A 22,743-nucleotide genomic window follows, 5' to 3' on the forward strand; every position below is an offset into this window, starting at 1 on the left:
AGAGCGAAAGAGGTTTGATGGTTTGAGGTTTGACAAGTAGTAGAGCAAGTAAGATGCAGAGAGAGAGAGAGAGAGAGAGAGAGAGAGAGAGAGTAGAGTGTAGAGGGGAAAAAGCTGAGAGAATGTTTGGCTTGTCAACAGTCTCCCTCTCTCTCTGCCGCTAACACAGTGTTCTCGTTAGCGTAGCTCGCTGTCGATATAGATCCTCCAAATGAACTCTTCACACTTCTCAACCACCAGCCAATCGACCACTAATCAGGACATATTTTCCAAAAGGGCTGGAACCATTTTCCCCAATAAGGAGCAGGGAGGACAGGCAACAATTCAAGTGAAGAAAATGGTGGAGTGGAGTGAACAAAAAAAAAAAAAAACTTCATAAAAACAAAACACCGTAATGAGATTTAAGAAATACTACGAGGCCTAGCAGCGGTCCCCAGTCAAACAGAAGCCCTGGCTGCAGGAGACAGGGCCAAAAACCAAAGGAGTTCAGATGGAGATTGATGCCTCAGCAACTGCTCGAGGATTAGCTGACAGTCTAAACTAGACTACTGTTGGGCTATATGTCTGTGCATGTGTGTGTGTGCGCGAGTGTTTGTGTGTGACAGTGACTGAGACTAGCATGGGTTGTCCTGTAACATGATCATGCTCTGAACAAACACTGGCTTGTAAACAGATAACAACAAGGCCAGCTAGCAAACGCACCCTTCTCTGTCAGCAAGAACAGGACAGCAGGACAGATGGCGACGGAGAGGAAGAGGGAGATGGAGAGGAAGAGGGAGAGGGAGAGGGAGAGGGAGACAGATGGGGGGATGTTCGGGTGAAAGAGCACACTAGACTCCTAAGATTTGCTTGGCCATTTACTACTACTAGACTATTTATATTTACTACAACCATAGACTGTATATAAGGATGGACGACATGACAGCTGCCCAAAACTATCAACACTTCCCCCCACCAACACTAACCCAGGATTACATGTAACTCCATTTACAGTCCACACACACCACATACAACTAAAACATCATCTTTTTATCCATCATTCTTTTACCTATCTATTTATTTATATTTATTTATTTTTAATCTTGCCTTAATTTGATTTGCACCCTGACAGACTGCCCTTTCTCAAGCACACACACCGTACAGTCACATGCACACACCTTGATATTGATCTTTGCCCAGTTCCGTTGGCTTTTTTTTTGTTTTCTTTATCTATATTTAATTTCTTAATTATATATTTTTTTTTTCCGGATTTATTTTATTTTATTTTATTCATATTTCATTTTATTTTATTTGTTATAAGAAGAAGGAAAAAAAGGAAAAATAAAAAAACTACTCAACTGGCCGGGCATGGGACATGCTGCCTCCCTACCGAGTGGGCTCCTCCTCCATTTCCTCCCTCCTCCCTCCATCGATGACTGCTTATGGATAGAAAAGGGCAAATGCCCTGAGCTATCTACTAGGCTCACAACCTCCTCCTCCTCCTACTGCTACTATTACTACTACTACCACCACTACTACTAGCTCCCTAGTAGTGAAGCCAAAACATCTTGATCGCCCCCTGGTGGCTGGCTGTAGTACAGGTCATAAATCCCACCCCCTCCATGTTAGTAGATGGAACATGGGCCAAAGTAAAAAGTCAAGTACAGTGGTGTATGTTCAAGTGTTCATTTTTCTGAAAAGGTTGGTTTTAATTAGTAATTTGAAGCTATAAAAAGGGGGTGAGACGTCAAGATTGACGCTGAGTGAAGTAGTCGAGGAGCCGGAGGCTCGGGAATTGTACGAGAGGAGATGTAACTTTAACTTTCCATAACCTAATCATGAGTCTGTGTAATAGAACATGTGTCAATTTGATCATAAATGTAGTTATAGAGACATTATTGTTGGTTGTTGTGTCTTTCTAGCCAAACGTCTGCAGTGTTGCTAACGTAGCAGCTAGGTGGCAAACGGTAGCAAGCTGCGGCAGTGCTTGATTCGTGATTGGCTCGGGCAGGTGTTTGTGTGTGTGTGTGTGTGTGGGAGGTGGGGGGGGGGCTTGATACTGCGGCTCACAAGTATCAAGTGGATGATTAACGTACTTTAAAATCAGAACAACAAATCAGAAAGACGGTGTGTCAACATCTAATCTTTGAAGAAGTGCATTAGATTTGGCATTGTATGTAAATGCTTAAGCACTCTAGGTTTCTAATTGTCATTGAACTTTGAATTATAGGGGAACTTGCACTCTAATGCCACTGACACTGTGGTTACAGGTGCATATAAAAACATCTCAGATGAACATTTCCGTTTCTGATAGATTACATCGTGAAACACATTTTCCCCTTCATTCTGCTGTTGTTTAACATACCTCTTCGTGATCTGATTTCCCATAACATAACAGTTGTCAACAAATAGTAATTAAAACATCAAAAGCATATATGAGTGTGCAATCAGGCGAGAATAGACATATCATTGAACACTTCATAACACTGTAAGAGAGATGCAAATGATGGAATTGAATGTTCAATACTAAACAAACAAACAAACAAAGACATCATGAAATAAATAATGATATGAAAGTGTGTAAAATATAAAAACTAGGGCTGTCAATTTATTAAAATATTTAATTGCAATTAATCATACTTTTTATATCTGTCCAAAATGTACCTTAAAGGGATATTTCTCAAGTATTTAATACTCTTATCAACATGGGAGTGGGCAAATATGCTGCTTTATGCAAACTTATATATATATATATATTATTTATTACTGGAAATCAATGAACAACACAAAACAATATTGTCCAGAAACCCTCACAGGTACTGCATTTAGCATAAAAAAATATGCTCAAATCATAGCATGGCAAAATGCAGCCCAACAGGCAACAACAGCTGTCAGTGTGTCAGTGTGCTGACTTGACTAGGACTTGTCCCAAACTGCATGTGATTATCATAAAGTGGGCATGTCTGTAAAGGGGAGACTCGTGGGTACCCATAGAACCCATTTACATTCACATATCTTGAGGTCAGAGGTCAAGGGACCCCTTTGAAAATTGCCTTGCCAGTTTTTCCTCGCGTGATTTGGCCTCGCTCCTTCGTGACAAGCTAGTATGACATGATTGGTACCGGTGGATTCCCTAGGTTTTCTAGTTTCACATGATACCAGTATCTTCACTCTAACTTTAAACTCAATATTATAAAATGGTATTTCATCAGAGTTATTTGTGAAAATAATTTTTGTGATACATCACCAAGATTGCCTAAGAAGATTCCCTATCACTCATCAACAGTTTCTAATTTTAAACACAAGACTCTTATTTTTAGATTGTGGCACATGGCAGTTTTAACTAACAAAATCATCTACCCAGTACTAATTCTTTATGACTAGATATTGTTTCCGTATTAAATAACATCTCAGTAATTAATGACAGTATTTATTTAATCTGTTGTTGTATTCAGTGAGCTCAGGTTTCATTTGTCCTGTTGGCAAGAACTTCTTTTGAAAGTGTAATGAATTACTGTAATATCAGCAAGAAAACAGTTAGTTTAAACCGAGCCAACAGTCTAACTATAAAGCAAGGAATCTCTGTCTGTGTGTTATACGTATATCTCGAGAACCGTTCATCCGATCGACTTCACAATTGGCGAGAGTATTGGTGGGGACCCAAGGACATGCAGTGTTGAATTTGGTACAATTTGGAAACGTGACAGGTTCAATATTAAGACTCTTTGAACAAACAAGCAGACAGAGCTCAGTGCAGACTGACACAAGCATGTCGCCTGCCTCTGGGCCGACCGTGGTTCCGCACTCTGAATGGGGGACATGCCCCCGACAACACTGCAAGCGGCAATACCGGGAGCCTACCGGGAGTCAAGCAATCGGCCCGTTCCAAATGGGCACGCGTTCTGAACGTCAGCGGCTCATTGACCACCTGTTCATTTTACAACCAAGCTCTTCTTCCCTTCCCTGGAGTCACGTGCGGAATCAGCGGATAGCCAACTGGAAGCAGAATCGAACAAGAGTGTATTTCACATGGATGTATAAAGAGAACTAGATACAGCGTTGGAGGTGGGGCCCCGTTCATTCCTATGAAAGTTGCTCAGTGGTGCACGGTGCCAAAACGGCTCAACTACTGGACAAGTATCCGGATCTTTTGGCGATCTTCATCATCCATTGGGCCCATGGAGCAGGCGCTCCAGTAGAGTCGGCTCAGTCACGGGGTCACAGCTGTCACGCTGTCGTCATGGCTTGCTAACTCCGCCTTCCAGCCCTTGCTCCAGCCTCGGTCTGGGTCTCATTCATATGAACGGAGGAAGGGAAACAACTCTGATTTGGCTATTAGTCCATTTTACAACTTTTAGGACCTAATGATTTAAATAAGGTCTATTCAAGTGTTCGTACTGGGGAGTTGATTCACCTTAAAAAAAAAAAAGGATCTGCTGCGTTACAGACGTCTCTTTCCCAATGTAAGTCTATGGGGAAAATTATTTTTGGGCCCCATGGCATCACGTGACGGACACGGAAGTTGTAGTACCGCCGTTTGGCCACTACAAAAATTGGGATCAACGACAGGCGCTCTTCCTGGGGGCTTGGTATTTCACCGGTGGGACCGTGAGTAAGCTGCGACCTGTGCATGTTTTTCCCCATGAGTAAGACTGATTAGATCCATGCTCTACTTTATAACCACTGTGTTTATGTCAAAGTAAGCAACTAATACGCCTAATTGGAAATTAGCTCTGCTAAGTGTATTTCACAGATGTTTCTGACCGCGACTAACCAACCTGGGTGTACACAGGCCCAGCATTCAGCTCGTTCTGAACAGGCATGTTTTGAACGGGCACTGTACTAGTAAGCAGGATGGTAACCACTGTGTGACTGAGCCGAGACGGGAAGACAGATAAAGACAAAGAGGTGAGGTGGTGCTGAGAAAGACAGCACAGCACCCCCCGGTGGTGACTCCTCATGTGACCTGCAGTCTGATTCTTCGTGAGAATGCTCAGGCACTACAGCCAGAGGCATTTTGGAGACACTAAAAATAACTTTGCAAACAATAAGACATTTCCATAGAAAGTCTAATGATTTCCGGCGAGAAGGTAGAAACATGAGTCAGTCAGAGATAGTCAGGGAGGAGAAAGAGGAAATCACCTGTAATGACACACCTGAGAAGAATGTTTTCACACGAGAAAGGTGGAGGTGTGCGAGGCAGTGTGAGTTTTAACCTGCAGTAAAACCCCAGTGAATGTGTTCTCACATTCTTATTGAAACCCTATAGAGGTGAGAGCAGCACAAGAGGATCTAAGCTGTTGACTGCTAATACAGAGGTGCACGTGCACCACAGTACAAAACTGTGCTCACAAAATTGAACTGAACTGAAGCGGCAACTTAACTTTAATAAGTATTCATTTCATGAAGTAATGGGGAAAATACATAAAAATGTGGTCACACCAGGCCAACTGACACCGTTTCAGGTCACAGCACAATCCTCTCTAAACAGGCTTTATGAAGTATTACTTTTTGAAGCAAAGCCTACCCAACACAAATATTTCATAATGACTAGTGTTTTTAATGTTAATCAGGGCATCACTTGAGTTTAAGCTGCTAGTTCCCATCAGCAAAATTCCCATCCCTGTGCTCAATTGTGTGTATACTTAACTCTTAGCACAGCATTTATGTCTGTATGTAGAGTATGCAGTGGTACAAGACGTATTCAGATCTTTTACTTCAGTAGAAATAGCAATACCACAGTGTAAAAAATGCTTTTACAAGAACAAATCCTGCATTTTAAATGTTACTAAAGTAAAAGTATACAAGTATTAGCATAAACCATATTTAAATTTATATTAAAGGTCCCATATCGTGCTCATTTTCAGGTTCATACTTGTATTTTGTGTTTCTATTAGAACATGTTTACATGCCATAATGTTCAAAAAACACTTTATTTTCCTCATACTGTCTGCCTGAATATGCCTGTATTTACCTTCCATCTGAAACGCTTAGTTTTAGTGCATTTCAACGTAATTGCGTTGCTAGGCAACAGTTTGGATCCATGTTTACTTCCTGTCAGCTGATGTTATTCACATACACTGCAACAAGAAGTAAACTGGGACACATTTAGAAAGTTTAAGTTTAAAACCGCGTAATGGTCTAAATATTTCATATTTGTGAAATCACAAATGGACAGAAATCCTAACGGCTTGTTTCAAACGCACAATTTCTGAATATGGTCTGTGTGTATTTCTCCGTATATTGAGCGTTTTGATGGTTTAACAGTATTTATATAGCAATTAAACCTGCTTTATGATATAAAAGACCTGAAAATCTCACTTTTTACAATATGGGGCCTTTAAGGCAGAATCATATTATTTTATTGGATTATAATTATTGATGCATTAATGTGGTCATCGCGTTAATGTTGAAGCTGATAAAGGCGGAGCTAATTTGAATTGCTTTATACGGTGCTGGAACCTATAATATTATATAAGAATGTATTTGTTGATTTATATTTAGTATTAAGAACCTGAATCTGCAAAGGAACTAAAGCTGTCAAATAAATGTAGTGAAGTAAAAAGTACAATATTTATCCCCTGAAATGTAGTTGATTATAAAGTAGCATAAAATAGAAACACTCAAGTAAAGACAAGTACCTCAAAATTGTATTTAAGTACAGTACTTAGTAAATGTACTTAGTTACATTCCACCACTGACAGTATGTGTATACAATTTTAAAGTTATGGGTTTTCAGTGAAGCACACTGTATATTTAATTAAATTAGCTGTACTGTATAAATAAAGTTTTGCTTGCTAATGATTCTATAATGACTTGCTAAAAGATAAAGAGTTGGGTATTTCCTTCTGTAGTATACAGCCCCACTGTTCATTTTGCAAAACCAAAACTTACAGTAATGCAATCTTCAAATTGAAACTTAAATTAACGCTGAAAATATAATTTGTTGCCAAAGGGGTTGGCAGAGCTGATCTCAGCGAGCTAGGCAATAACACAGGTTTCTTTCATGGCCTTTCATACTCAGAAATCTGACTTCAAATTTACCCTCAGCAAACCACTGAGGCCAAGACTAGATTTCAAAATTGGCTGGCCGGGTCAAAAAAAAGTACGATGCTATTATTTCCCTAACTGTACATTGTTCGGAAGCCCAAAGCCCTGAGATATGGCTTAGCAATAGTAGCTATCTGGTCTAAAAGATAAGGTACAACGTAGCTAGTCGCTGATCCTACAAATCAAAAAAAAATTGTCATGCATGCAAATTAGGGCTGTCAAAGTTAAGGAGATAATAACATTTTGCATAAATTCATTTTAATACCACTAATTTCTTAAACGCATTATCGCAACTTGAGATTTTTAGGTTCAGTTCTAAAGCTAGAGTGAAGATACTGGCATCATATGAAACTACAAAACTTAATGAATTCATCGGTACCAACCATGTCATACTAGCTTGCCGCGAATGAGGCTAAATAACGCTCTAGACTTGTGCTAATTTTTGTTGAGGAAAAAAATGGCAAGGCCATTTTCAAAGGGGTCCCTTGACCTATGACCTCCAGATCAGTGAATGTAAATGGGTTCTATGGGTACCCACGAGTCTCCCCTTTACAGACATGCCCACTTTATGATAATCACATGCAGTTTGGGGCAAGTCATAGTCAAGTCAGCACACTGACAGCTGTTGTTGCCTGTTGTGCTGCAGTTTGCCATGTTATGATTTGAGCATATTGTTTTATGCTAAATGCAGTACCTGTGAGGGTTTCTGGATCAATATCTGTCATTGTTTTGTGTTGTTCATTGATTTCCAATAATAAATATATACATACATTTGCATAAAGCAGCATATTTGCCGACTCCCACATTGAAAGAGTATTAAATACTTGACAAATCTCCCTTTAAGGTACATTTTGAACAGAATAAAAATGTATGATTAATTTGCGATTAAAGCTGAAGTAGGTGAGATGGAACAAATATGATTAAAAAAAGTTTTTTTATAAAACGGTCGCTATATTGTGACAGTAGTACATGAAACAGGTAACCTGAAAAAAATCATGTTCCTCTGTGTCCTCCGGCAGTAAGAGCTGATCTGAGGTCTGCTGTCCAGCTGCTGTCTATGAGAGCCGGCTGTCAATCACTCACGAACTCTGACCAAACGGTCAAACTAGACAGCGCTGATCAAATATGAATCAATGTTATGTTACGTTAATGCCTATTTCTCTCCTCAAATGTTTTCAGAATCATCTTGTAGTGCACGGTTTAGCTGTAAAATGAGAAAGTTTGTGACGCCGCCATTGTAAAATCTGTTGAAGGAATGCCAAGTTCTGGTCACATGACCGGAGCACAGCCAATAGGAACGCTCTCTCTCTGAAATGACCCGTGATTGGTCAAAGTCTCCCGTCACGGGCTAGATTTTTTAAAAGCCTGAAAACAGAGCCATGAGGAGGAGCAGAAGTCTAGTTTTCTCTCAGAACACTTGAATTACAATATGCTGAAAGGTTATTATGGAATTTTTGCCCAATGATGCCAAAAAATACTGCCTACTGAAGCTTTAAGGATGGACAATCATGCGATTAATTGCAATTAAATATTTTAATCGATTGACAGCCCTAATGCAAATATATGATAAATACAATCATAAAAAAGCCCAGACACTGTCACACAAGAAAAAAAGAAAAAAAGAAAGAAGGAAAAGTATTTTTAGAGGCCAGCGTTTGACTAGAAAAACTCAAATGACCATAAAATTCAAGTTAGAAAGAAAAGCAGAACAAACAGGCAGATTTAGAGAGTGTGTCTCTGGCACCAGCAGCAGTGATTTAATGTGCCAGAGTTGGAGTGCAAGAGTAGCCGTTATAGAAAACGAGCAAGTTCTGCTCTATTAAACATACATACACACAATCCAGTATGTGTGTGTCTGTCCTGACAGCAGAGGCCCTCATGGTGCTATACTCAGTTTACAGCAGCACTAACTGCACCAATGGAGCATGTCCTCCCGTATCTTTCTGTCTATCTCTCAATCCACGTATCTCTCATTAATCTCACCTAGAAGTAGACTGGCTAATGGGCATCAGGAATAACAATTTACAAGATTCAGATTGAGCCTTTCTTTTTACAGATGACTGACATTCATCATTCGGCTCTCTGCACATCACTTTCTTCCTATCTGATGTCTTATTTCCTAAGTTACTTTTACTGCCTTTTCTATGTCTGTGGTCCTCTTTGGCTATTTCACTCTAATCTATATTCCTAAAAGGGCTGGGACGATGCACCTATCTCCCGATTCGATACTTTGGTACTTGAGATATTATGATATATTGTGAAGGGAACATATCATGCTCATTTTCAGGTTCATGTTTGCATTTTGGGTTTCTATTAGAATATGTTTACTTGCTTTAATGTTCAAAAAACTCATTATTTTTTCATATAGTCTGTCTGCATATACCTGTATTCATGCTCTGTCTGAAATGCTCCGTTTTAGTGCATTTCAACGGAAGTGCGTTGCTAGCAAACAGCTTTGGTCCATGTTTACATCCTGTCAGCCGATGTCATTCACATACACTGCAACAGGAAATAAACTGGGACACATCTAGTATGTTTACGTTTAAAACTGTAATGGTCTAAATATTGTCCATTTGTGACATCACAAATGGACAGAAATCCTGACGACTTATTTCAAACGCACAATTTCTGAATACGGGCTGTGTTTATTTCTCTGTATATAAAGCGTTTTGATAGTTTAACAGTATCTATAAAGCACTTAAACCTGCTTTATAATGTACACATTATTTTTTGCATACTGTCTGTCTGAATATACCTGTATTTTACCCTCTGTCTGAAATGCTCCGTTTTAGCGCATTTCAACGGAATGGCAACAGAATTGCGCTGCTAGGAAACAGCTTGGGTCCATGTTTACATCCTGTCAGCTGATGTCATTGACAAACACTGCAACAGGAAATAAACTGGGACACATTTAGTATGTTTACGTTTAAAACTGTGAAATGGTCTAAATATTGTAGATTTGTGACATCACAAATGGACAGAAATCCTGACGGCTTGTTTCAAACACACAGTTTCTGAATACGGGCTGTGTGTATTTCTCCGATGGATTGAGTGTTTTGATACTTTCACAGTATTTACATGTATATAGCACTTAAACCTGCTTTATGATATAAAAGACATGAAAATCGCACTTTTTACCATATGGGATATTTAACACTAGACCATAGGAAAAAAGTTGAATCATACACTTCTAGGGACTTTTACTTTGAAAAATATCTAAATTTAAAAGGTAAAGATTTTGGATTTTCAGCATGTATGTAGTCAAATATATATAAGTCATTGTCAGCCATTTTTCAGAACATTTTCCAAAAATCAAAGAATAAAGACATTTCTCTGACAAATTAGTGGTATCTTCTTTTTAATTTATAAAGGATATGTAATGTTTTATACTTCTGGTGAATATAATCCAATCAATCTTATTTCCATATATGTATTTTGTATATACAGTTCTCTTTGTTAACACCTTATTTTGAAAACCGGATGTAGTCACGTGTATACTTCCGCTAACTTTGCCAAGTCCGTCGTTAGCTTTCCCTGTCAGCTCCGTTTTCTTTATACATCCATGATCAGCACGTTACCGCAATACGATAACGTTTCCTGTCCATGACAGAGTTAGCATGCAGCTTTAGCATCTGCTTTTCCTGGCAATGTGTCTAACCCAACGTGTTTCCATACTTTACTGGATGTGTAGTGTTTACCACTTTGGATTTAAAATGTGAGGGTGCAGGTCGTACCCACGCAGACCCTCTGCCGTTTTCTGCTTTGTCGTTGCGTCTCGTTGCGGCCGACTGCGTTGCGTTTTGGTTGACGGATACGTAACGGATATGATGTCACGTTATTCGCTACAACGATAAAAGCGGGAACTTTCTTCTACCTCCGCATAGACTCAAGTGAATCAAATATATCGTCATATCGTTCCCTGGCATGGCATTATAAAATCTATTTCAAAATTGTAAAAAAATAAATAAATAAATAAATCGATATACATAGCTAAACCAATTTTTCCCAACCCTAATTCTTAGTATCTGAATTAGGACTGCATGGGTGGTATGGGGGCACAGGGATGGATGGATGGATGGATGGATGGATGGATGGATGGATGGATGGATGGATGGATGGCTAGATGGCTAGATAGATAGATAGATACAAATTAGCGAGAGAAAGTCACAATGACACAGTAGACTTTAAACAGATTTTCAGACAAACACTATTATCAAATTTATCCTCGATCTTTACTTAAGGACACAAGCACATCTTGCCTCACAAACTCTTATTCCATCCACCCCATAGATACGCTACCATCCATTTTTTAAAACCACCTCCATTCCCCTATTCCTTGGTCCCAACACCCGGATCCCCAAACCTCAAAATCATCCAGAGCCAATGGACTGGATCCCCACAGTATGTGTGAAGGTCATGTTTGGATTGGCCGGAAACCAGCTGAAACCAGCCAACCGACACGCAAGAACAAAGTGCTTCTGTCTGCACCTCGAGTACTTAAATGCTGCAGAGTTACCACATGTCAATCAGAGAGATATAAAGAAAAAGAGAATGGTGAGAAATACAGAGCAGGAGAGAAAAGACAGGAAACCAAAACAAGCTTCTCTGTGAGTTATTTCACCAAGAAACTGAAAAACATATTATGTCCTTTTCTCTGATACAGAAACACAAATGTGTTGCAACATGAGGCATATACATAATCTGAATCCACAAATTATAAATATAGAGAACCAGAAGGAAGCCAGAGGAGGCGAAGCAACTGTTGAGAGTCGAGGTGTTGATTGACAATGATGCCACTAAGAGCTTGGCAACTGGAACCATGCTGGAGCCAGAGTGGCTGCATGCACCAAAAGCCTGAGGGCACTAAATGACGGACAGATAACTGTAAGACGATTACAAACTGTAGGGATCAAATTGCATTAGGCCTCCCTTCATTGCATTCAGCCTGGGACATGACAAACTTCTTTTCCTGTCTTGCAAATTAGAATAATTTTCATATTTGTATTCTTTCATGTGGCACCAGCCAATGAGAGTCCTGTTAGACTGATGTGAGCAAAATATACATTTTTGATCAATCTAGTGCATTTAAAGTGGCAGTAGGCAGTATATTTTTGGCATCATTGGGCAAACATCCCATAATAACCTTTCAGTATATTGTAATTCAAGTGTTCTGAGAGAAAACTAGACTTCTGCTCCTCCTCATGGGTCTGTTTTCAGGATTTAGAACATCTAGCCCGTGACGGGAGACTTTGACAAATCACAGGTCATTTCAGAGACAGAGCGTTTCTATTGGCTGTGCTCCGATCATGTGACCAGGTACTTGGCGTTCCTTCACCAGATTTTACAATGGCGGCGGCGTCACAAATTTTCTAATTTTACAGCTAAACCGTGCACTACAAGATGATTCTGAAAAACATCTGAGGAGAGAAATAGGCATTAACGTAACAGATGCCAACATCAGCACTGCCTAGTTTGACAGTTTGGTCGGAGTTCACGAGGTATTGACAGCCGGCTCTAATAGACGGCAGCTGGACAGCAGACCTCAGATCAGCTCTTACTGCTTGTTTTCCTCCAGTCTGTGAAATCTTGCAGATGCCGTTAGGAGCACCAGAGGACACCGGAGGACACAGCGGAACATGATTTTTTTCAGGTTAACCGTTTCATGTACTACTGTCAGGATGTAGTGACCGTTTTATAAAAAAGCTTTTTTTAATCATATTTGCTCCGATCTGGCCTACTTCAGCTTGAAGACGCATCCATTCTTAAGTTCAAAGGCATGTTGAATTTGATTATGGTCATTTTCTTTGCCAAGCATTCAACACATTCAAGAGATTCACAGTCCTTCCTGTCACACTTTTTGCTGGCGGTTTATTTAAGTTTCCTCAGTTACCTTAAAAATGAGTACTGCTCACTAGAGGAAAGCTATCAATTCTAGCAAGTATTTTATTTATTTTTAGTAACTTTTAATAGCTGGATCGGGTATTGGTGACAATGGGGCCGATCTATTTAATTCAGTTCTATATTTATATATTATATACTGGAATTGCAATTCCTTTTCATTTTGATGATTTTTTTTGCCAAGTTGCTGGTGTATGATTTATTATTTTAATAATAAATAATTCAGTAAATTTATATCTATGTATTTTTTTTATTTTTATTTTTTTATAAAGTTAGTAAAGCAATATTTAAGTCAAGCCTGATGTCGCCTCACACATAAAAGAATGATCCCGGTCACTTCCACACAGTGAGGCATACAGCTTATTAATTAAACACTGGTATCTGATCGGTACTCGTTTCGGCCGATACCCAAAGCCCAGGTATCGCTATCGGTATCAGGACTGAAAACGTTGGATCGGTGCATCCCTACTAAAAACCCAGCCCAGTGTTGGGTTACTCTTTCCAAGGAAAGTAGCTAACAGCACTAGCTCCAAAAGTCCCAAAATCTAGAGAGAAAGTCGCCAACTGGGCAACACTGACAGCCCGTCCCTTCAGGCCTCCCTAAAAAAACACTCCCCCAAAATAGTCATTTTGAACAAAAAGGAAGGTTAGCAAGCAGGTAGCCCGTCCAATCATTTAATTTGGGCCAAATCAAATTGTTAGACGGGCTTATTACATTCCCACGACAGCCACAGATAGCAGAATTTCTTTTTTCCTTTTTTTTGCCAGAGCATTTGATTTATTGATTGATGTCGGGATGTAATGAATTTCAACAAATAGCCCACACGCAGTGAAATAGTGAGACTGCAAGGGGGGATTGTCCATAAGTGGAGGAGCATCTGAACCCCTATAATCGTTATGTAACTCCAGTCCTTTGGCTGTGGCTGTTGCAGCTTTAGAATAATGAGAGGAAAGACTAGAAACTGCAATCGTCCTGAGAAAGAGCTTACTCGTGTTTGTGACTCCTAAATGGAACGAATAGAAGCCAGTATTTGGTGTGTACTCTCTCAAAATGTGTGCTCCCTTGTGCATGCGTGTGACAATGCTGTGAAACTGTTGCTTCACATCCCTCACTCTCCAATAATCAATGGAACGACTGCGTACCAACTAACAGGGTGCCTGAGGTTATCTGAAGGTCGTGACTTCTTCTTGACTGACAGCTTCTATAAGGCCTTTTGAGAACTCCCTCCTGAACGACTGCATACTATTCCCGGCATGTAGGCTTGTCTGAGTATCTGTGTATTTGCGCGTGCATGTGTGCGCATGTGTGACTGTGTGAATACGTGCATAGTTAAATGGTTAAATGCCGGTCGTAAATCAGCAGCTGAAAGCGATATGACAGCGAGGAGATAGTTTTATGATTTTCCAACACCTTCCATGAATGCCTAATGGCTATTTCTCAACTTCCTGCAGAACAATCATGCACACACGCACATTACCTGAGGGAGTGCAAAACAGAGCATGAGAAAATCGAAGCAGGAGAAGTTTCCAGACAGGCACAAGGAGTAACTTTCCCAGTAGTATTAGCTCAATTCAGCTGATTTCAGGTCACCATTGCACCCAAAAAAACACATTTTGACTTCCTTTTCCCTGCTTCAACCACTGGTTTAATTCCCTTCCATATAGCACATGTGACAACTTGATATTAGATGGTACCAATAAATATAAAAGGTTGACTTACCACCGAAAACACAGACATCCTCACTCAATGTAAATTGCACGGCGCTAGAATACATAGCCTGACGTGACAACAGCTAGTAAATGCTCTATAAATTGTAAGTAGGAAATTGTCATGAGTCTATTTAAATCCATTATACAAGCAAAGATACAAGCTTGACTCGTCTCACAACCTCACTCGACACACAGACACATGCTGTGACAGACCGGAGGGAAATAATTAAAATAGTGGCAGGTAATGTTTGGCAGTTTCTGCAGCTGATCAAGTCTTTAAGAGACAGTTTTGTTTTTCCCATGCCTCCAAACACAGAGGCAGCAGGAACTATCAATCACTGTCAACCCTCCATTTCTGGCTCACCTTCCGTCTCTCAGCTCTGTCTGTTCTTGTCTCCCTGTAGGCACTCCCATTCAACAGTGAAAGATAGTATGCTCAAGCGCACACATACACATTTGTACGGATGCACGCACACACACAACGCACTACAGACACAGCAGCCTTGGTGTGAAAGGTGACATCACTTGCACTAGCTGTAGGTGAAAACCCCAAAATCAGTCAACGGAATTTTTATATCAACGCAAACATGGCTGGGCTCTAAAGAAAGTCAAAACTTAGCTGTAGATATATTACTATTTTAAAGGCTGAATTATTACAAATATAATAGTATCAGCACAAGTGTCACTCCACAGTCGCAGCACAGAAATGCCAAAGATATGTTCTTTTGGCTGATATATTGCTATTTCTAGTTTGTTTTTTTTAACCCTCAAATATCAATGTTATCTGTCTAAACTGATCTATGGCTCTGATAAGGTGGTTGCAGCTACCTTGCCCAACCTCAGGCCTATCCAGACCCTTAATAGCTGGGTTTCCACCAAAAGTTCCTGGGACTTTTTAGTCCCTAGAACTACTTTTAATTAGGGATGTACCGATACCGATACCAGTATTGGGTATCGGGTCCGATACTGTGCTCATGTACTCGTACTCGCAAAACGGCTCCGATACCACTTTACAGCAGCGTGACGTTAACCTCTCGTCACCATCTTTTGGGTCCTATCGTACGCGCTCACGCTCCAACACCCCGACAGTGCGGGCGAGACGGGCCGGTGCTGCGCTCAATCCCACAGGGCCGGGATCCCACCTCAGCCGGCGCGTGCCGGCCCTCAATTTCATTGCTCCACGGGATTTTGCCTGCATCCTCTGACTCGCGCGTGCTTTGGACTCCTTGGTCCGTGTTTCAAGACGGGTCGGGTGGGTTGCCGACATCGCCGCAGACCCCTGGCGCCTTTTACGTGGGCCGAGCCCCAACCTGGGGGCACAACGCGGTCGGGGCACACTAAGCACAGTCTGCCCCGGTGACATCTTGGCCACGGCCCCCGGGAAGCATCTTCGCCCCGAGCCTTTCCAAGCCGACCCAGAGCCGGTCGCGGCGCACCGCCTCGTGTGCAGGACTCCCCAGCCTGCCGTGTGTCCCTCACACCCTCCAGCTGGCTGTTAACGAGGGTCTTTTGGCACAGAGAAGTACTTGTATCAGTACTCGGTATCGGCGAGTACCCAAATGTAAGTACTTGTACTCGGTCTGAAAAAAGTGGCATCGGTGCATCCCTACTTTTATGGAATTAAAAGTTTCCTTCAGCCCACTGTTTGCATTTCCACCGCGGTCTAAAGACCTGCAAAGATTAGGCAAATTAGTCCGCTGACGTATGAAAAAGCAACATGACGTGACGAAGGCTGCTGGTGGTCACAGCAGCTGGTAGTTCAGTGTGTCTGCCTGTTTCATCTCAAAATAAGTTGAAAAAAAATTAATTAGGTTGTATCTCACTGCGACGACATTTACTGGTGCATTGCATTATTTACTGATGCACGTTGGATCTAATGAATGAAATGCATCGGAGAAAAATGAAACCAAGAGCGTCTGTCTCCACAGTAAATCATCTGTTGAGTGTTTGAGCGTAAAATAACTTATCTTTCTCTCATTCACAGAACCACTGCGCTGCACTCTCTCTCTCTTCTACTGATCGCCCTCTCGCTCATGCAATCTCTTTTTCTCTCTGTCTTTTTCTAAATGAGTATGGAAGCCGACAGCAGAGACAAACTTTAATTTTAATTTTATCAAACAGAGAGAAATGCTTTTCCCTTGTCCTAAATCGAGTACTTCCTTGTTTATAAAATTAAGCGGTACAGTTGAAGCAGTGGTGCTGTGTGTTAGTTTGACCAATCAGCGATGGTCATCCCTGCACACTCCACCCAAAAGTTCCGGTGCTTTCAGAGAGTACTACCCCCGACCAGGGCCTTTTTAGGGGGTAAAAGGCCCGGTAAAATGTCACAGGAACTTAATTTAGGCCCTGTTCAGACCTGGCATTAACATGTGTCCCGAGTGATCCGAACACAAGTGAACAGCTTTAAGTACGTCTGTTCACACCTGGCATTAGAATACGTCTCCACATGCGTCTTGAGTGGCCACCTGTGATCCGATCTCACTTCCCCGCTCTATATGCAAATAAACACATAGTAAATAAGTAAGTAAGCTCCATGCAGGGCACCGGAACAAAAACACAGACTTATCTCCGACAATATGGTAATAATGCACTTCCCGTGCCTAGTCTGTAGATATACTGAAAATAAGAATGGGGCCATATGTGGCCCAGACCACCTCTGAATGTGGTCTGAGAGATCAGATCGCAATGTGTCTTGAGTGCGTTCACACCTGTACTTAGAGCTGTCCACTTGTGATCGGATCGCTGAGGACGCATGTTAATACCAGGTCTGAACAGGGATCAGACTACATGATATTTTGACGGTTACGATGGTCACTATGTCAGATTAGACGATTGAGAGTCATACATTCTTGTCGTGACTTGGCCACGACACATGACAGACTTGGCCACGACACATGACAGACTACACATCGGTCTCCCGGCACCTCCGTCTTAATATACGGGCTTACTGGGGCTCAAGCCCCCGGGCCCGACCATGTAAAGGGGCCCACAAGGCTCCAGGGGAGAACAATGAAAATATAATTCACAGGGAGAAGTGAAAGCGGGCGCGCAACGGGATGCTCCATGCTCAAAGACGCAACGGCGGTGGTGTTTTTTACTCCAACAAAACCTAGATTGAAATTCCTACAGTTGCGCTGGCATCATTCTGCATAATAAGTAGCCATGTGCTTCTGTTTACATCTGTGTGTGTCTATGCTCAGCCGATCAAATTCACGGCCACACGTAGTAGAAGGCAAAAAAAAAAATCAAACATGCTAGACTTTCTGTCGGGACGTCATGAGGCATCCCAGACGCGGCGTCGATTGCCGTGTACTATGACACACTACACGAGATAAAACGATCAATTTTCGCACACAACACTCATTTATCATTCCCGATCCCCTACGACGGCCGTGTCGGGCTGACATCGTGTAGTCCGATCCTGGCATTAGACCCTGGTCCCTGCCATCGAAACACAATGAGTTCCTCAAAAAGGTTCCTAGTTTTGGGGGGAAAGCTCCTACGGTTGAAACGGGGCTAATGTCCTGACCACATTTGGATTCTCTGGTTCAAACATTGACTGATATTGTATCAACAAGCAGCACACCGAACTTTCCCCTCAGCTATATCTGATACTGCTGTATGTTCTATAGTGCTTACAGTGTATGTCCACAATACATGTCCTACCACTTGAGAGAGAGAAGAAAATGCGGCATATGAGGAATGTAGAGGAATGGGAGTCATTGGGACAAGAGCGGGGAAATTCTGTCAAAAAGATGGAAAAAATGGAGTGAGAGAAGGAGGACGGTTGAAAGAGGTGAGGAGAAGAGTGACAGTTGCTTTAATATCCGGCTGGCGGGCAATGTTTTCTTACACAGCAGTGTGTGTCTGTGTGTGTATTTTCCAGTAGCAGTTAGTTTCACAGCCCTGGGGATTACCCAGCTGTCAACAGACCATGGCAACATGAAGAGCTGATTGACAGATGGAGGAGCTGTCCAAAGGCCACGCCCACTAAGTGTCTAATGAGAAAGGAACAAAAGACACCTAATATGTTTGTCTATGTATGTGTTCTGCCCTATATATACAATATCTCAAATATATGAGACACTGTTTAAATGTATTGTGCTGTCGGTTACCACAAATATATATTTCTTAAAAAAAGCACTAATAGTACTGCCGTTCAAACAGACGTGTATCTGGCGAACTCGGTATCCAGAAAAACCTGTCTGCCAGAGGTGCTGTAGTGAAAACAGTGTTCCCACACCAATAGTTACGTCCAATCTGATTTTAATGGGCCTCACTTTTTTAGCCCTCAGCTCATTTCCTCCTTTCTCTCAGAGCTGTCACTCACTGGGTCAGCGGAGGGAGAGAGAAAGAGGGAGCATGCTGTGCCAGCTGTCTAGAGTTACATCTGCCCTTATGCTTTTCGGGTCTAATGGCAATAAACGTTCAGAAAGCTCAAAATGCACACACACAAACGAACTTGCAAGAAAACTATGCATGCGTGCACTTTTCTCACACTCATTCCTCCCACATATACAGTACATCCACACTGATACACACACATGCATGCACATACTTAACCCTAAGACTCAGAAAAGGGATGGGGAGGATAGTGTGTGCGTGTGTGTGTGTGTGTGTGTGTGTGAGCTGAAACGCAGGTCAAAGTGATGTCCCATCTCATATCTGTCAGCACCCAGAGTTTATTTACCCGGTTATATTATCATTTGTTGACCTAGTCACATGATCTGAGAGCGGGAGGTGCAGAACCCCCAGACACCCCAGAGAGCCCAGTCAGGACGTGATGAGAGACACGGGCCTGTGACCTAACACACTCAGCACACATACATAACATAAGCACAAGCACTTGCACAATATGACCTCCTCCTTTCTCTTTCAAGTCTCCATTTCTCCCCTCACTCTTTTAGATCTCCCCATCGTTCCTTTTCCTCTGACATTTGTCACCCTCTGCTGTCCTTTTTGTTGTCTCATTTAAAGTGGCTGACGCATCCATTTATTGGCCGAACATTTGCCGGTTCTTGCCTCGTTGACTGCAACCAGAGGAGTCGCCCCCTGCTGGCTGTTAGAAAGAAGTTTAAGGCACTTCTGCATTGACTTCATTTCTCAGACCCGGAGGTAGCCTGCTGCTTTTAAATAAAAAATCAGATTTGTTGGATGTGTCATCTGGATGCTGTGACCACGGCATTACTCACTATCGGTTGCCTCACGTATAGCTGCCAATTTGACCTTATTTTATTTGCCTTTGTCTTCCTCGGTCCTTTTTGTTTTATTCCAATTTCCATCCTCTCATATCCTTTTTACCCCACAACCTACCATATATGGAGAACAATACTGCATCAATAGCTGGCGTAAATAGGAGGCACACTGACCTAATGCATGTCTTCCCTTTCTCACACAATTACACACGCACTTGTAATGAGCAAAATCAACATTGAGCTAACTGTTATTTCATCTGCATACACACTTGAGTGCATATGGACAAGGAGCAGCAAGCACACAAGCAAACATACATCATGCCTGATCTCCATTAATTCAATTAGCTGTCACCCTTAGCATCATCTGTTGACACAAGCCTCAGCCACGTTTATCTACTTCCCCTTCTACTTGCCTCACTTCTCTCAACCTGTTCTAAGTTTTACTCATTCGTTCTGTCACTTCTTTAACCCCTCACTTGCATTCCCTTTATGCCTCAAGTCCAAATTTTGCTTTTTTTTGTTTTGCCTGAAATGCAAAAGTCACACCTAAAATTCTGCAAGAAGTCTGAAGGGAAATAGCCAAATTAACAGACCAGAGCATTCAGTACATGTACATACTTTAAAAAAAAAATGCCAGTGGTCGCCCTTCCTTATTTTTTGCATTGAAGTAACAAATGAAAAAAAGAAAGAAGGAAAGAAAGGAACACACTTATTTATTTGTTAATAAAAGTGTAAATAGAGAAACTAACAAAAATCACTTCAAGCCAACAATACCAGAAGACCAATTTTTTTATTTGTATTATAATAAATAAAGGTATTTGTGAAAGTAAAAATCGTAATTTATGTCTTAAAACCATGTGTGTTGCGGTTTACGGGGCTAGGGTTCTGGGGTTTAACCCTAACCCTAGAGCGGCCCCCTGCCGCCACCATAGGGGGGGCTCCAAATTAGAATTTTGACTCGGGCACCAGAAGGGCTAGAGTCGGCCCTGGTTTTAGGGATTGAAATGTGCAGTTGTTAAATGTTTTAGTTCACTTGATGTTGAGAAGTGTTGTGGTAATAATGGCTTTAAATGGCTTTTATGCTCTTCTCCCTTCCTTGCTCTTATTCCTTCTGTGAATGTTGGTTGAGTGTTGGTTCATGTCAAATAATTATGCTGCACATTTTGGTCAGGACTCTCTTAAAGAGCCCATAATGGTTGAATAAGTAAAGAGAGAATAAAGGCAAAAATGTAAAATACATATGTCCCATCTTTGCGTGTTTGCCGTTTTACCACAAACTACAGGAGACCGTGTGTACAACCGTGGTCTATTGTTAATGTGCTTTTACTCAAACATCCTCTCACACACACACACACTACTCAGCCGTTTGCTTCAGTCTAACTCACAGCAGATGTTTCACTGCTTGGGGACAAGAAGCTCTCACCCACAAGGAGCATCTCAACAAAAAAAAAAAACTAAAACACACTTACCTGGTACGTTCCAATGCCTATGTGTTTAGGATCAATCTTCACAAGCTCAGCCAGTGGATCTTGGACACGTCTTCCAATTGACACTGTCGACAGACAGACAGACAGACACACACACACACAGAAAACAAACATGTGATTCTGTGTCTCATGAGAGTCTATAGTTTGTGTTTTTCATGAGCTATCTGAATCACAGTTATTGAATATGCAAATCCATATTATTTATAATTACTGAATATGCAAATTGTCTGCATATTACACTGCTGGCCTGGGGGCAGGCCAAACCTAATTGTCATTCCTTCAACCTCATAATAATAATTAAAGCTGGCTTTCAAATGGAGTCTTTGCACCTGTCATTTAGCTTCCTGATGGATGCTGGAGCCGTGAACCTTTAAAACCTCTAATTTAACCAGGCCCGTGCACACTGGTGTGCACAGCCAAATGTAGCACACAAATAAACACACACACACACACACACACACACACACACACACACACAGTTGGTATCAACCAAAGTAGGGTTGCTTTTTAACGACGGAGTCTGTAAGGCCTCAGCCTGCTGCTTCACATGAGGCCAAATGTGTTTTCCATGAATGTGCTGGCAGGGCCAAGTGACAAGGAGAAAAATTACAAACAACCTTACTCACATACACACCATAACACATGACATCAGCCCCAACTCACACAGGCACAGAGAGAGGGAGGGAATTACACAACCAAATAACATTCACATTCATGTCCCTGTAAAAGAAAGGAAGTTTCTTTGTCATGTGTGTTTTCATTTCCAAAATTGCCAATCATATATTTGAGAAAACAACAAACGCACTTCAAAAATTAGTGTTGTGGGAGAATAGCAGAGCCAGTGTGAAGAGTGTATGTGTACGTGGGAAGTGAGTGGTGAAGCAAGAGAGAGAGAGCGACAGCGAGTGTGTGAGAAAACAAGCGAGCAGCGGAGCAGAAGAGAGTTAGTTTAGCTCTGAGAATATCCAGTGAATGTTCAGTGGAAGTTGCCGTTTGTGCAGATATAAATGCTGCAGCTCCTCCAGACCAACAGAGGTTTCCCGTGTCTTGTTCCGTGCTGCTGAGTGGATTGACGGCGGGGATTAACTCCGGAGCGAGTAATGTTATCGACTCCGGCCCAGGAGACCAAAACTCCGGTGTCTCCCCTGTTCCTTCTGACCACGGTCAGGAGGCTGAAGCAGGAAAAGTTAACACCAGGATCAACGTCGGCTGGGCCTTCGACTCATGGAGAGACCTTTGTTTGGTAAGCTAACATTACTGCCAGCATGTGAAATATATAGTGATATTGGGGTTTTAGCTGTCTAATGTTGCTAACGTTAATCTACTTGATGCTCGTCAATCACATTCAGTTCAGTGCGTGTCGGTTGTGCGAGCACAAGCGCGAGCAACAGGACGCTGACTGTCCTTGACTTAACGGCCACAGG

General features: G+C 41.7%; 1 protein-coding gene across 1 annotated transcript in view; it reads right to left on the reverse strand.

Moving 5' to 3' along the window:
- Positions 1-22,743, reverse strand: part of srbd1 (S1 RNA binding domain 1) — a 90,663-nt gene that overhangs the window by 16,845 nt on the left and 51,075 nt on the right. Inside the window, 1 exon segment of the mRNA XM_037781282.1 lies at positions 21,302-21,384. Within this exon segment, the coding sequence (XP_037637210.1) occupies positions 21,302-21,384 (83 nt within the window).

This window comes from Sebastes umbrosus, chromosome 10 (assembly GCF_015220745.1).
Source record: "Sebastes umbrosus isolate fSebUmb1 chromosome 10, fSebUmb1.pri, whole genome shotgun sequence".
NCBI classification, from domain to species: Eukaryota; Metazoa; Chordata; class Actinopteri; order Perciformes; family Sebastidae; genus Sebastes; species Sebastes umbrosus.